The sequence below is a fragment of the Rhodamnia argentea genome, chromosome 7, assembly GCF_020921035.1.
Source record: "Rhodamnia argentea isolate NSW1041297 chromosome 7, ASM2092103v1, whole genome shotgun sequence".
Taxonomy (NCBI): Eukaryota; Viridiplantae; Streptophyta; class Magnoliopsida; order Myrtales; family Myrtaceae; genus Rhodamnia; species Rhodamnia argentea.
This window is the reverse complement of record NC_063156.1, coordinates 29,451,640-29,464,440: the sequence shown is the minus strand read 5'-3', so window position 1 is coordinate 29,464,440 and position 12,801 is coordinate 29,451,640. Positions and strand designations below refer to the sequence as shown.

Below are 12,801 nucleotides of genomic sequence, written 5' to 3'. Positions count from 1 at the left end.
AAAAATAATTACTGTACTTTAGGTTTTTAGGCTGCGCATGGTAACCATTCTGTTCCAAAAAACTGATTCCGATTAAAATGACTTTTTCTGATTCTGTTCCCGAATGAGTTTTAGAGAATCAAAACACGTTTGATAACTGCCCAAAATTTATGTTACTAGAATAGAAACGCATTTGATAACCGCACAAAATTTCTATTTCAAAAAATTGTTTCTCTTCCTAATTTTTTTTTCATTTAAGTCAAATAACTATGTAATTACTTTGTAAAATTTCATTCTAAATTGAAGAGTAATTTTCAATGCACACTAAAATAATTTAAAATACATTATTTTTTTAGTATGTCATAAATGAAACACAAATTTTAATACATTACGTTTGAAGTTCGATTGCGGCATGGGAAAGTTCCCATATTAAGAACTCATTTTTTCTTTAAATGTTGCGTTATCCAAAATACATACAAACATAGCAGCCGAATAATCAAATTATTCACTAACAAAAAAATAAATAAATTATCCTCCTTGATACGAAGTACAAGTTTTTCACTATCATTTGGCGCCTTCTATCCTAAATCCAAGTGGGTGTTTAGCTTCAGCTCTACGTGCAAATATTTACATTTTATGACGCACGACTACGAGTATATATGTTATCATCCACATGTTGGATGTCATCATCTTCTGTGACATTTTTTTGCGTAAGAGTGAAATCTATGAAATCTAGGAAATTTAGGCCCAAATTTATGAAAATGAGGTCAAACTAGCCTAATATAAGCTTATTCTATTTTTAGGGATTTTCTAAATTTTTGGTGATTTTTTAAAAAAATTCCAATTTTTTTTATATTTTATATTTTTTTATTAGGTTAAGAAAAAAAATGACAAGAGAACTGAAAGGGAAAAGTGAGAGATATGAGACTTCATTTTGTTTTGTGATTCTCAAAAGTGATTCTTTTTCAAAAACCAACTTTTTTTTTGTTACGGATTTTGCTTTAAAACCGATTCTGATTCTCTAAAACCGATTTTAGGAACATAATCAGAATCAAATTTATTTGCGTTACCAAACACGATTCTCATCATTTTTTATTTCCAGAATCAGATTCAAAGAATGAGAATGGTTACCATGCATGCCCTTATCAATCAAAGGATTTGCAACGGTAGTCACTCTTCTATCACTTGAGGATGAGAGAATATTTGATGGTCATCAATCAATGTCATTTAATGTTGCTTGTCCTCAAACTTTGTCCGGCTTGCTAGTTTGCCATAGGAGAGAGATAAAAAATGGCACCCGTTCTATTCTTTTTTTTTTTAATTCCAGGTCAGAGGACACGTGTTGAATTTCGAATGGATCTCGCGCTCCACGTAGGCTGATGACATGGAGTTTGATGACCACTAAATATTTTCTTAGGATGAATGGTTCGAATTTTCACTTTGGGGAGGAGTTGGGGTGAAGACACATGAGAAGGGGGTAGGATTTCACAAACTGTACATACACATGGCTTGTGACCAAAAAAAAGTTTTTATTTAAAATAATAAAAACATTTCGGACCGTTAATATCACGAAAAGCCCTAAATCAGTAAATTTGTGATAAATTTATCCAAAATTATTTTTTTACCACAAAAAATCCCAAACTGATACATCCATGCTAAATTGACCCAAAATTGAGTCAATTGTGATAAATTTACCCTCATTTAATTTTAGTTAAATTTTGCCGTCAAATTGCTATGTTGAATGATACATGGCAGTTGACGGTGTGTCAATTTAGGATTTTTATTTTCTGTTTATAACAAGTGTATTATTTTAGGATTTTTTCGTAGTATTAATCCAATTTAACCGAAACTTACAAAGGGTAAATTTGTTACAGGTGTATCGGTTTGAAATTTTTTGTGGCTAAAAAAAAATTTAAGATAAATTTGTCACATATATACTCGTTCGGGATTTTTTATGGTCAAAAATAGTTTGGGGTGAATTTATCACAGCTGTATCGATTTAGGATTTTTCGTGATAAAATAGTTTGGGGTAAAGTTATCACAAATGTACTAGTTTGGGGTTTTCTGGTATTAATCCTTATTTAAAATAAAGTCTAATTTATGTTGCTATTTGATAAAATAAAGACATTTCATGCCCTTATTTTAAAATTTTCCTATAACAGAAAGGTAATGACTAATGAGATGATCTTTTTGACATGTGGCTTTCGAAAATACTAAATACCGCGTATGATAAAAAAAATTAAAAAACTATAAACTTTCATATTTTGTGAAATTATTGTGATATTTTGTAACATGTCGTATGGCCTTTAATGGCAAAAAACTTTAGTCATGTAAATATAGTCACATGAGCAAGGGTGCCTATGTAATTAGTTAAGATAATTGTCGACTAACTTCATAAATATATACTTAGTTAAGACAATTATCAATTAAATCCAAAAATATCTACTTTCAAAACTTAAATTTAAGTCTCTCGTTTCAGAACCTTTCAAATTCTTTCCCAAACTAATCTTCATTTTAAAAAAAATCCCTCTCCGAACAAATTTCTTGTTTTTTTGTCATTTTTTGCATTGCACATGCGGGTGTTCTTTTGCTATTATTGATAAAATTACGAGAGAGAGATCTAACACGTTATTGTAGCTCAAAGCATGACGAAATCTAAAATCACTCGCACGGGTTTAGTTTGAGCCGACTGTCTTCGCCTTGAACCCCGATCTGATCATTGTGGCCCCTTGGAGGGTATTAAAAGATATTATCTTCTAATAATATTTAGGATATTTTCTTTAATTTTTATATCTATTTTGATTTTGCATATCTGATTAGATTTTCTCATATAGTCCTCCGATAAAAAAAATGGTCTAAATCTAATAAAATTTACAAAGAAACTCTCTATGTACTCTTTTCGATTAATCAAAACATATAGAAATCTTTCCGCATTATTCTCAAGTCGGTGTATGTCTCGGCACTCAATAGGCTGTATTAGATATTTTTATGATCTCTCGAGAGACCAATTCACCATCTTAAAAATGTCATACTCCACTGTCCACTGTCTTTTATCCGCTTCTGATACAATTTTTCATATAAATTTTGTAATGAACAACCAAGATATATCCTTTTTGTGATTCAATGATCACCCCAATACTTAAACTGTAGAAATGCCTGGACTCAAGGAGATAACAGTGAAGTTGACTCATAATTGTCGAATGTGGGTTTTTTTCCAATTTAATTTAAAAAATATATATTTACGAAATTAATTTTTTTTTAAAAATATTTACGGATTTGGGTCTCGCTCGGCAATTGGGGTGCCGATTTTTGGGGGTGGGGGTCTCCCTCACTCGGCAGCCGAACCGCCGAGCGAGAGTGGGGGCCCCCGCCCCCCCGCATCTCACGCACCGCAGTGCTCGTGAGCCTCTGCGCCTCTCTCCCCCTCTTCTCCCTCCCCTTCTTTAAAATTTCATCTCTTTCGTTCTCTCATCCTTAAAATTTTCTCTCTTGTCTGAACGCTTTCTCACTATCCTTCTCCTTTAGACGTTCTTCCTCCACCTTAGAATGTTCTATCGCTTGTTCAGTCCTTCATACGCTCTCCCTCTCCTTCAGACGCTCTTGCTGTCCTTCAAACGTTCTCCCTTAGACGCTTTTCTTTATAATTAAGTATGGATTTATGTTTATATGATTTATATGTTGTTAGTACTACGTTTTTAAATTAATATTTTCGTAATATTTAAATTAATTCGGTACTTTCTCTTGACAATTTGAGCTCCTCATTCGGTGCATGCGCTCCTCGATAATTTGAGGTAAATTTCGTTGCAATTATTTTTTACAGTTTCGTAAGTATAGATTTATTTATGTGGTTATTATTTATACCTGCATCATCTATATTACCTATATGTTGTTAGTAATTTGTTTTAAATTTTTGCGAATGTTTTGATAATAGTTATAATGTTTACAAATTTAGATATTGTTTAAAAATATTTATTGTTTTAAGAGTTTAAAATGATTTTTTGGAAAAATAACAAAAAAAGGTTATCAGATAGCACAACACGAGAAGCACAAGTTAGATTTCACCCGATTAAAAAAAATTAACGAGATTAGGACGAATTTTTTTATTCACCCCATCTCCAAGTACGCTATCGTGTTCTCCTTTATGACTTTCTCTAGAGACTCTATTTAAAAAAAAAAAGTTAATAGCTAGAGCCGCTATAGATATTGATAATTGGACTTGGTTTATGACTCTATTGTGGAGATATGTTACTAGTAAGGACAATATTTGTGTAATATCATGCAGGCATATCGGGATTAAAAGAGCAATGGAGACAGCGGGGTGACGTCCTCCACATAACCACCATAGATATTGCGTTTGACATCTTGTATGCAACTACAATAAATAATTCAAAAATGCCGAAGGTAAAGATCTTATTGAGGAGGCAGGTAAATTTTGAAATTTTAAAATTTGAGGAAAATGCATATTCATAAAATTGAGAATGAAGTATTAATTATTATTGTAATGTACAGTTTACGTGAATCAACAATGAAAGTTCAATCACATCATGGACGAAATTAGGGGTATGGATGCACGCACAACCGCATGGTGTAACAAGATTCCAATGGACAAATGAACGAAGGCTTATGATGAAGAGAGAATATATGGATCGATGACAATAAATTTAGTTGAATCGATCAATGGCATACTGAAGGGTTATCGTGGTTTGTCAATAAAAACTATGATGGAGAAGATATTCTATCGGTTGGTCAACAATTTTGACACGAGAAGAACGATGTATATGATACGGAAGGACCAAGGACATGTAGTTACACATTTTGCGGGTCAGACGCTCGAGGAAAACAATCGGCTCGCAAATAGGCACGGAGTGACATGTTTCGACTACGATGTAAGGATTTTCGAAGTTAAAACTAGACTCGACGGATCCAGAAGATTAGGGGGACATAAATAGATAGTGCGCCTAGACCCGCGAACGTGCACATGTGAAAATTTTTAAAAGATTAAAATTTCATGTTCCCACGTAATTGCAGCATGTCAAGCATATATAATTGATTACGAGGCGTACGTAGATGAGTGGTACATGCTGGATAAAAACCCTTCAGTGCTATCGGTATATATTTTATCTATTGGGGCATGTTGAGTACTGGTTTGAACCCGATGTATTGCCATTAGTGTCGGACCCGAGCCGCATTAGGAAAAAAGGAAGGCCTCGTGCATCACATATACGCAATGAGATGGACTGGAGGACACCGAACAGTAGTACATCTCGTATCCATTACGCGATATGTGAAAAATCGGGGCACAACAAGAGTACTTGTGCACACAAATCGACTCAAGAATAGATCACAGATTGGCAAACTTGTGTGAATTATGTAAATTAGCTATACTGAATAATGTGTACCATTTATAAATTAATTTGTTATGATGTTATAATATCACGGTTGCGCGATATTTATTCTGTTCATCTGTTCCATATCTACATTAGATATATCAATCTAATGATATAGATAATATCACAATTGTAGATGTGGCACGGAAGATTCATATTCAACCGGGACCTCGGGATGATTCACTACTTACACGGCAGGCCCGACATAAATCAAAGACCGTATGGAACGCTCGGATAATTGAGAAATTTAGCGGTTCATCTGTCATTCATAATAGCAATATCAAAATTGCTACTAACAATTCATATCACATTTCACAGCCAAATCAAAATGCACTAATTAGATGTCAGCGATCGATACTACACGTAGACGAACTTGATCCGCATATACTCTCGTATCTTCAAGCTTTGGGATTTTACGGAGTCTATATGATGGGATATTTCCAGCTAGATTGGCATTTGATTACTGCATTGGTCAAGCGGTGAAGGCCTAAGACTCATACCTTCTACATGCCGGAAGGTGAATATACGATCACACTTGAGGATATAACGGTACTCACAGGACTTCCAATTGATGGACATGCATTTACCGGCCCTATTGATTTCAATTGGGGTACTCTTTGTGATGATCTACTTGGTATTCGCCCACCCAATTTGCATGGCACGCAGATAAACATAAGTTGGCCGAGAGAACACTTTGATGATCTTCCTCCAAATGCTGATGACGTTACTATAGTACAGCATGCTAGAGCATTAATTCTCCGCCCGATTGGAGGATGTATTTTTGCAGATAAATCGGGGGCACGGTTAGTTTGCTATTTCTTCCACCGCTGGCGAACCTCAACAGCCTTACGCAAGACGGTTGGGATTCAGCGGGGCTTGCGTGGTTGTATCGGGAGTTATGCGGTGCAACCGATCCATCAAAGCATCAAATTGAGGGTGTTCTACATGTATTGCAGATTTGGGCATGCAAGTACTTTAGATGTGTCTCCTCATCCCTAATAGACCGTCATCCTTTTGAAGATGCACATCTCGGTAGTCGGTATGTGATCTATTGCTTTTTTAGTTCGCGAGTCATTAATTCTTTTTCGTGCATATAATTTATGAAAATCTCATTCTTTTTGTTTATGCGGTTGTAGTCAAGGTCTACCGACAACGGAGGTCTCCACATTTATGTTGCTACATTTGCGCTACCAACTCGATAGAATGAGATCAGAAGACGTAAGTAATGATAACAATGAGTTTAATATAATGTTAGCTTATAAATTAATTTTTGATTTAATTTGATATGTTTTATTACGATACCGGATTATTTGGGAGCCTTACCCCGACGACATTCCGGAGGCTCTACCATATTATTGCCGGCGGGGACAAGATAGTTGGAGAGCTCGTGTCCCACTCATCTATTGCTGGATAGTTGAGTGGTATTATCCAAATCGAGTACTTCGTCGATTCGGTATGCAGCAACCAATACCTACTTGTCCGCGTGATCATACGGCTTTGCATAATATTAAATTAAGGTCGGTTAGGAAGGATTGGGTAGGCAAGCACGCACGATGGATTGATATGTGGGACCGTCGTATCGATTATATAGTTAATGGTGATCCCGCAACGGATGCACTTTACTATCATTCAAGATATATTGAGTGGTACCGTAAACATACCCGGAGGTGGATTTTCATTCCGGGAGCCGCAATGGGTGTAACGGTTTGTGCAAACACTTTCAATTTAATTCATTAATTATTTTTTAGAACATAACTTATTATCATTTCATAACTTTTGTTAATTTTGATATCATTACTAGGATGATGGCATCGAACAAATTTTACATATTATAGATAACTTCAATCCATCTCGTCGATCCCGGGCAGCTATGAGGAATATAGCTTATCCGTAACGAGGAAATGCGGCTAATAATGATGTCACTGCCCCAACCAGCAATTGCAAGAACACCCGTTGGGTCGCATGATAATAACCCATATAATACTGTTCAGCCGATCCGGAGGACTACTTGAGTTCTTCTAAATGGTGATGTCGTCCCCTACCCCTTGGAATATCATACGACGTGATTTCACTCGAGGTTCACTTTAGGGTTTGGTCGGTCAGATTTTAATGCGGGATTCGCATAGTTTGCCAGCCCATCTCACGGGAGATCCGCTTTTGAATTTCCCGACAATCCACCGCCGTAGACTCCAATTAGTTTTACTGATACATATGGATCTGATTTTTTTTTCCTTTTTTTTGATGCCCTCTTACAATATGATATGTAGCGTGCGGGCGCGGCATATTTTCACAAGGTATGTCTTTGTCATATACACGTCATACTCATCCGCATTCTCGTCCTCCTCATCGGTATAATACTAGACCCGCCGAACAACGGGACTACTTGCTTGCGGAACATGAGGTCATATAGGAGGACGGCATTATTAGTAGATGTAATTACGGTTGACGATTATTATATATTATGAAAATTTCATTTTTTCATATATATCTTATCAATTTTATTTTATGAATATTTTTAATTAATTACATAATTATAATATTATTTATTAATTATAGATCTTAATAATTTTTTACATTTATTATTGCTAATTATGTTATAAAGATAAGCTTCATAAGAAAAAAATTATAAATAAAATAAATATTATATGTATCAATAATTAAAACATGTTTAAAAAAATACGAAATAAACTAAATATTATAAGTACCAATAATTAAAACACGTTAAAAAAATATGAATTTTTTTTTAAAAAAAAAACCCCTCCCGGTCGGTAGTTGTACTACCGAGCGAGAGAGGCGAGGCCCACCCCACTTGCTCGGCGGTTGGACCGTCAAGAGAGGCCCAAATTTATAAATATATTTAAAAAAATTTGTAAATATTTTTTTTGAAAATTAAATTGAAAAAAGACCCTCGAATGTGCGCTCAAATTCCTCTGGTAAAGTTTTGATAGGAAATTTTTCACAAGTCGTGGAATATCGCTTATAATTTTGTCATCTTGTCTGGCGGCTGGGCTTAAGTATGACGTGAAATTATACGAAGTAGGCAATTAACTGAGAACCCTAGTGCCAGTGGTTCAAGAGCACATGCCAAACTTGTCGCGACTCTGTGAAATGGGGAAAAATCCGTCTCAGACAGGCCATGGATTAATAGTTCATAAGCTGCCCAAAAATATTAAATTCGCACCCGCCTAAAACCTCAAAACCCTCCACTGACTGCGACGCTACCCCTTACTTTCTTTCTCCTTTCTCTTTTCTCAGTCTTCCTGTTTGGAGAGGCGCTTCTTTTCGACATATTTTCGAGGAGTCGATCACACAATTCTGCAGTTCTAAGATTCGATTCCCAACGCTTACCCGGGAGCACCCGATCCTTTTCTGCGATTTATTTGACCGTGGTCTCAGAAGGGGCGAGAGTTTGCGGACATGGCTCAGTGGCACGCTACAATGCCCTACTCTGGCAACAGCGCCACGGTCTGTGCATCGAACGAAGGTAATCTTTTTATTTTTTCGGTTTCCGTGGATACCCAGTTGCTGAATTTCCTTGCTGCATGGGAAAGTTCGAATCTTTTGTTTTGTGGTCGTGCATTTGTTTAGCAAAAAGATCGAAGCTTTAGTTGTACTTTATTCTCTCTTGACGCAAGTTTTTGAGATGGCCTGTGTGGCTATGAGCAGAGTAGATTCTTAGAAAGAGAGTGAAAGAAGTGCATTTTGGTCAAGATTTGTTCTTGCTTTAGCTGACTCTTCCTTATGTTTGTCTGATTGAACTTCCAGCGACACTTATTCATGACAAGATAAGCTGCCTGAAAAGTTCATTTGAATTACGCAAGGTATGGCCCATATAATTTATAGTCTATTCCATGGACTTTGTTTTCAAAAGCAAAACTGTTGGCTTGATAAGATCTTTTTTAACTTTTTTACCCCAGTTTGGTGCTCGGTTGAGTTGCTTCCATGGATATCCGATTGGTTTGACCCATGGCGGTATCACTGCTGAATCTCGTGTTAGAAAAGGTGAGCTTTGTTTTCCCTAGCCTTTTTGACATGTTCATGCAAATAAAGGTGAGATTTTTATTTTTTACAAAGTCGATACTTGGTTATGTGCTCACATCCTCTGCCAGTTTAGTAGTGTGGAACATGTATAAAAAACAAGGAAAGTTTGTTCCACCAAAGCATTACTAATCTGTTTAAACAAATTAAGTTCGCTTAGGAGTGTTGATTATGGACTTTGCTGCAAATCCTTTTTGCCAGAATCCTATGGCCTGCATCTTTTTATGTTCGCTCTGCAATCTAATGGGTGTCGACTCTTTACTGCAGGAATTCAAGCAGTTTTGCCAAGTAATGCAGAAAAGGGTGGAGGTATACGCGGGAAGTTGAAGAAAGTGGTTCTGGCCTATAGTGGGGGCTTAGATACCTCAGTTATTGTTCCATGGCTGAGGTAATTCTCTCTTCTTCTCAGCATATGCAGAATGCTATATTCACATCCATAGTAATCTGAAATACATGATGCACATTACAAGAAATAAGTTTTCAGATTCAGTTTGCATCAAAATGTTCCTGAGACTTTGTTCTAATGCTTTCTTGACATGCGGAGAAAGGTATGATGGTCCTGTTAGCCCTTTCTTTTTTCTGGGATTTGGGTAGAGTAGAGAGGGGGCAGTGAAATCTATCTTTCTGAGCAAGATTTAATAGGGGAATAGATCTCATGGATACCACAATCTACATTTTCAACACTATTTTAATTTTACTGAGTTTTTATAGGATCGTGGTTTTATGTACCTTTCGCATGCTTTCGGCTTGAAATTTGAATTACATTACTTGCAGGGAGAACTATGGCTGTGAGGTTGTATGCTTCACTGCTGACGTTGGCCAAGTATGTTCCTTAACGCATCATTGAATTAGTTCAAAGAAGATATAATTCCGCAGAAAATAGTTGGTGTTCCATATGACTGTCATTTGGATCGATTTTCCCCATGTTTCTTCTTCAAACCTTGATGTTTTTGTGCTTGATTTGTAGGGTTTGAAGGAGCTCGAAGGTTTGGAAGAGAAGGCCAAGGCCAGTGGTGCATGTCAGTTGGTGGTAAAGGACCTAAAGGAAGAATTTGTGAAGGATTACATATATCCTTGCCTGCGAGCCGGCGCCATCTATGAGAGGAAGTACCTGTTGGGGACCTCTATGGCCCGACCAGTCATTGCTAAGGTTATGTTATTTTAACTATTTTCAAGAAGGTGGAAAGGCTGTTGTTATATGTATTATCTCCTTTCCCCTCATTGCATTTGAGAGTAACATGGTGGGGGTGGTGGTATCTCACTGCTCCACTCAAGCATATGGTTCAGTAAGTTTCTCAGATTGCAATTTTGTAATTTATCTCTCTTTATAGATTCATCCTTTGCTATTATAATCCTGTGTTAGGCTTCATAAAACCCTTCGGTAGTTTTCCAAGTTCTATAGTGGATATAAAATGTTTACATCTACTCCTTCATAAGTTTAATCTTCACTGACAGTGTTCCTACCAAATTTTTTCAAAAGATCCAAGTTCATTATGTTGGCGCTATTTAAGTTAAGACTATTTATGAAAGAATGGAAGGATTAAACTATTACAGGTAATCAAGAAGATAAAATTTACTGAGCTAGCACTATGTTGGTGAAAGAATGCAGGACTTTCCTTGTTAAGAAACTCTGATAAACCTGTGAAAAATTTATACAAATGTTCCTTCACTTTTCATTAGAAGAGTAATGGTTCATGTTGATTACTTTATTTCTGATAGCATAAAAAACAGGGTAATATATGTGGTCTAGGTGCATTGCTTTTCTATATTGCTTGTAGTTTTTGCAATTAATTTCGGATGTTAAGGTAATGAAAATTCTGTTTCTAAATTTACCAATCAACACCAATGTGCAAGTGGGCATAGTTTTCAATGGAGATTATCTGTTTTAAGTACTGTTTTCTTCTAGTCACTTCCCACCGGGAACTAATCTTTCTTAATAAGATTTTTCTATGTATTGATACATGTATTATCTAATAGGCCATGGTAGATGTTGCAAAAGAAGTTGGAGCAGATGCTGTATCTCATGGATGTACTGGAAAGGGAAATGATCAGGTCTCTGTTAAGAGTAAACATAAATTTTGTGGGCATGTGTGTATGAGAGAGATCCAACTATAGTATAAAATGACAAGCTAAAATCTTTTGCATAGGTTCGGTTTGAGCTGACTTTCTTTGCCTTGAACCCTGAGCTGAATGTTGTGGCCCCTTGGAGGGAATGGGACATAACAGGGAGAGAAGATGCCATCGAGTATGCTAGGAAGCATAATGTGCCAGTTCCTGTAACCAAGAAGTCCATCTATAGCAGGGACAGAAACTTGTGGCACTTGAGCCATGAGGGAGATATTCTGGAAGACCCTGCGAATGAGCCAAAGAAGGATATGTACATGATGACTGTCGACCCTGAAGATGCTCCTAATCAACCCGAGTGAATCTCCTGATCGGAATTGCTGTCATGTTCCTCTCTTCAAAATGAATTACTCACTTAATAGATTGTGATGACCTGCATTTTACAGGTATGTCGAAATTGGGATTGCGTCGGGGCTCCCAATTTCCATCAACGGCAAGAAGCTCTCTCCTGCATCTTTGCTTTCTGAGCTGAACGAGATCGGGGGGAGGCATGGTATTGGTCGCATTGACCTGGTTGAAAATCGGCTAGTTGGGATGAAAAGCCGTGGAGTCTATGAGACTCCTGGTGGGACCATCCTTTTCACTGCCGTGCAGGAGCTAGAGACTTTGACCCTGGATCGGGAATCCATGCAACTCAAGGATTCTCTGGCCCTCAAGTATGCAGAGTTGGTGTACGCGGGGCGATGGTTCGATCCTCTTCGCGAGTCGATGGACTCTTTCATGGAGAAGATCACGGAGACTACGACCGGTACTGTTGTCCTCAAGCTATACAAAGGATCTGTTGCGGTTACTAGTCGAAAAAGCCCCTTCAGCCTTTACAGGCAAGATATTTCATCATTTGAGAGTAGCCAAATATACAACCAAGCCGATGCTGCTGGATTTATCCGGCTTTATGGTCTTCCGATCAGGGTGCGAGCGATGCTTAACTAAGATGTTTGATTGGATTTTGTGGCTACTGGTGACTCACATTATTGTGGCTGTGATGTTGGATAGGCTCTGTCCTGTTTGGCCTTTTGATAAGAAGTATTGATATTATGGTCTTCGATTTAGTGCATGTGCATTTTATTCACCATTCTTGTAGGTTGCAAAGTTTATGAAGGGATTCCACTTCCTAATTCTCCGATGCATCAATTCAATGCACAAGACATTCAAAGTTCTCCGCCACACATGTCCACTTCAACGACGAAACAAGCCATAATAACCGATGCTAGGAATGCAATATACTCTCATCCAAGCCGAGATATAATTAATTACATCTTGAGCGACCCCCCCC

General features: G+C 37.0%; 1 protein-coding gene across 1 annotated transcript; it reads left to right on the top strand.

The window, feature by feature from the left end:
• Positions 1–8,528: 8,528 nt before the first annotated feature.
• Positions 8,529–12,582, top strand: LOC115749461 (argininosuccinate synthase, chloroplastic). The gene is made up of 9 exons (XM_030686279.2): positions 8,529–8,850; positions 9,132–9,187; positions 9,284–9,368; positions 9,672–9,792; positions 10,179–10,227; positions 10,372–10,554; positions 11,382–11,456; positions 11,552–11,826; positions 11,915–12,582. The coding sequence occupies exons 1-9, from the start codon at positions 8,784–8,786 to the stop codon at positions 12,456–12,458; spliced, it is 1,455 nt and encodes a 484-aa protein (XP_030542139.1). The 5' UTR covers positions 8,529–8,783; the 3' UTR covers positions 12,459–12,582.
• The last annotated feature ends 219 nt before the right edge of the window (positions 12,583–12,801 follow it).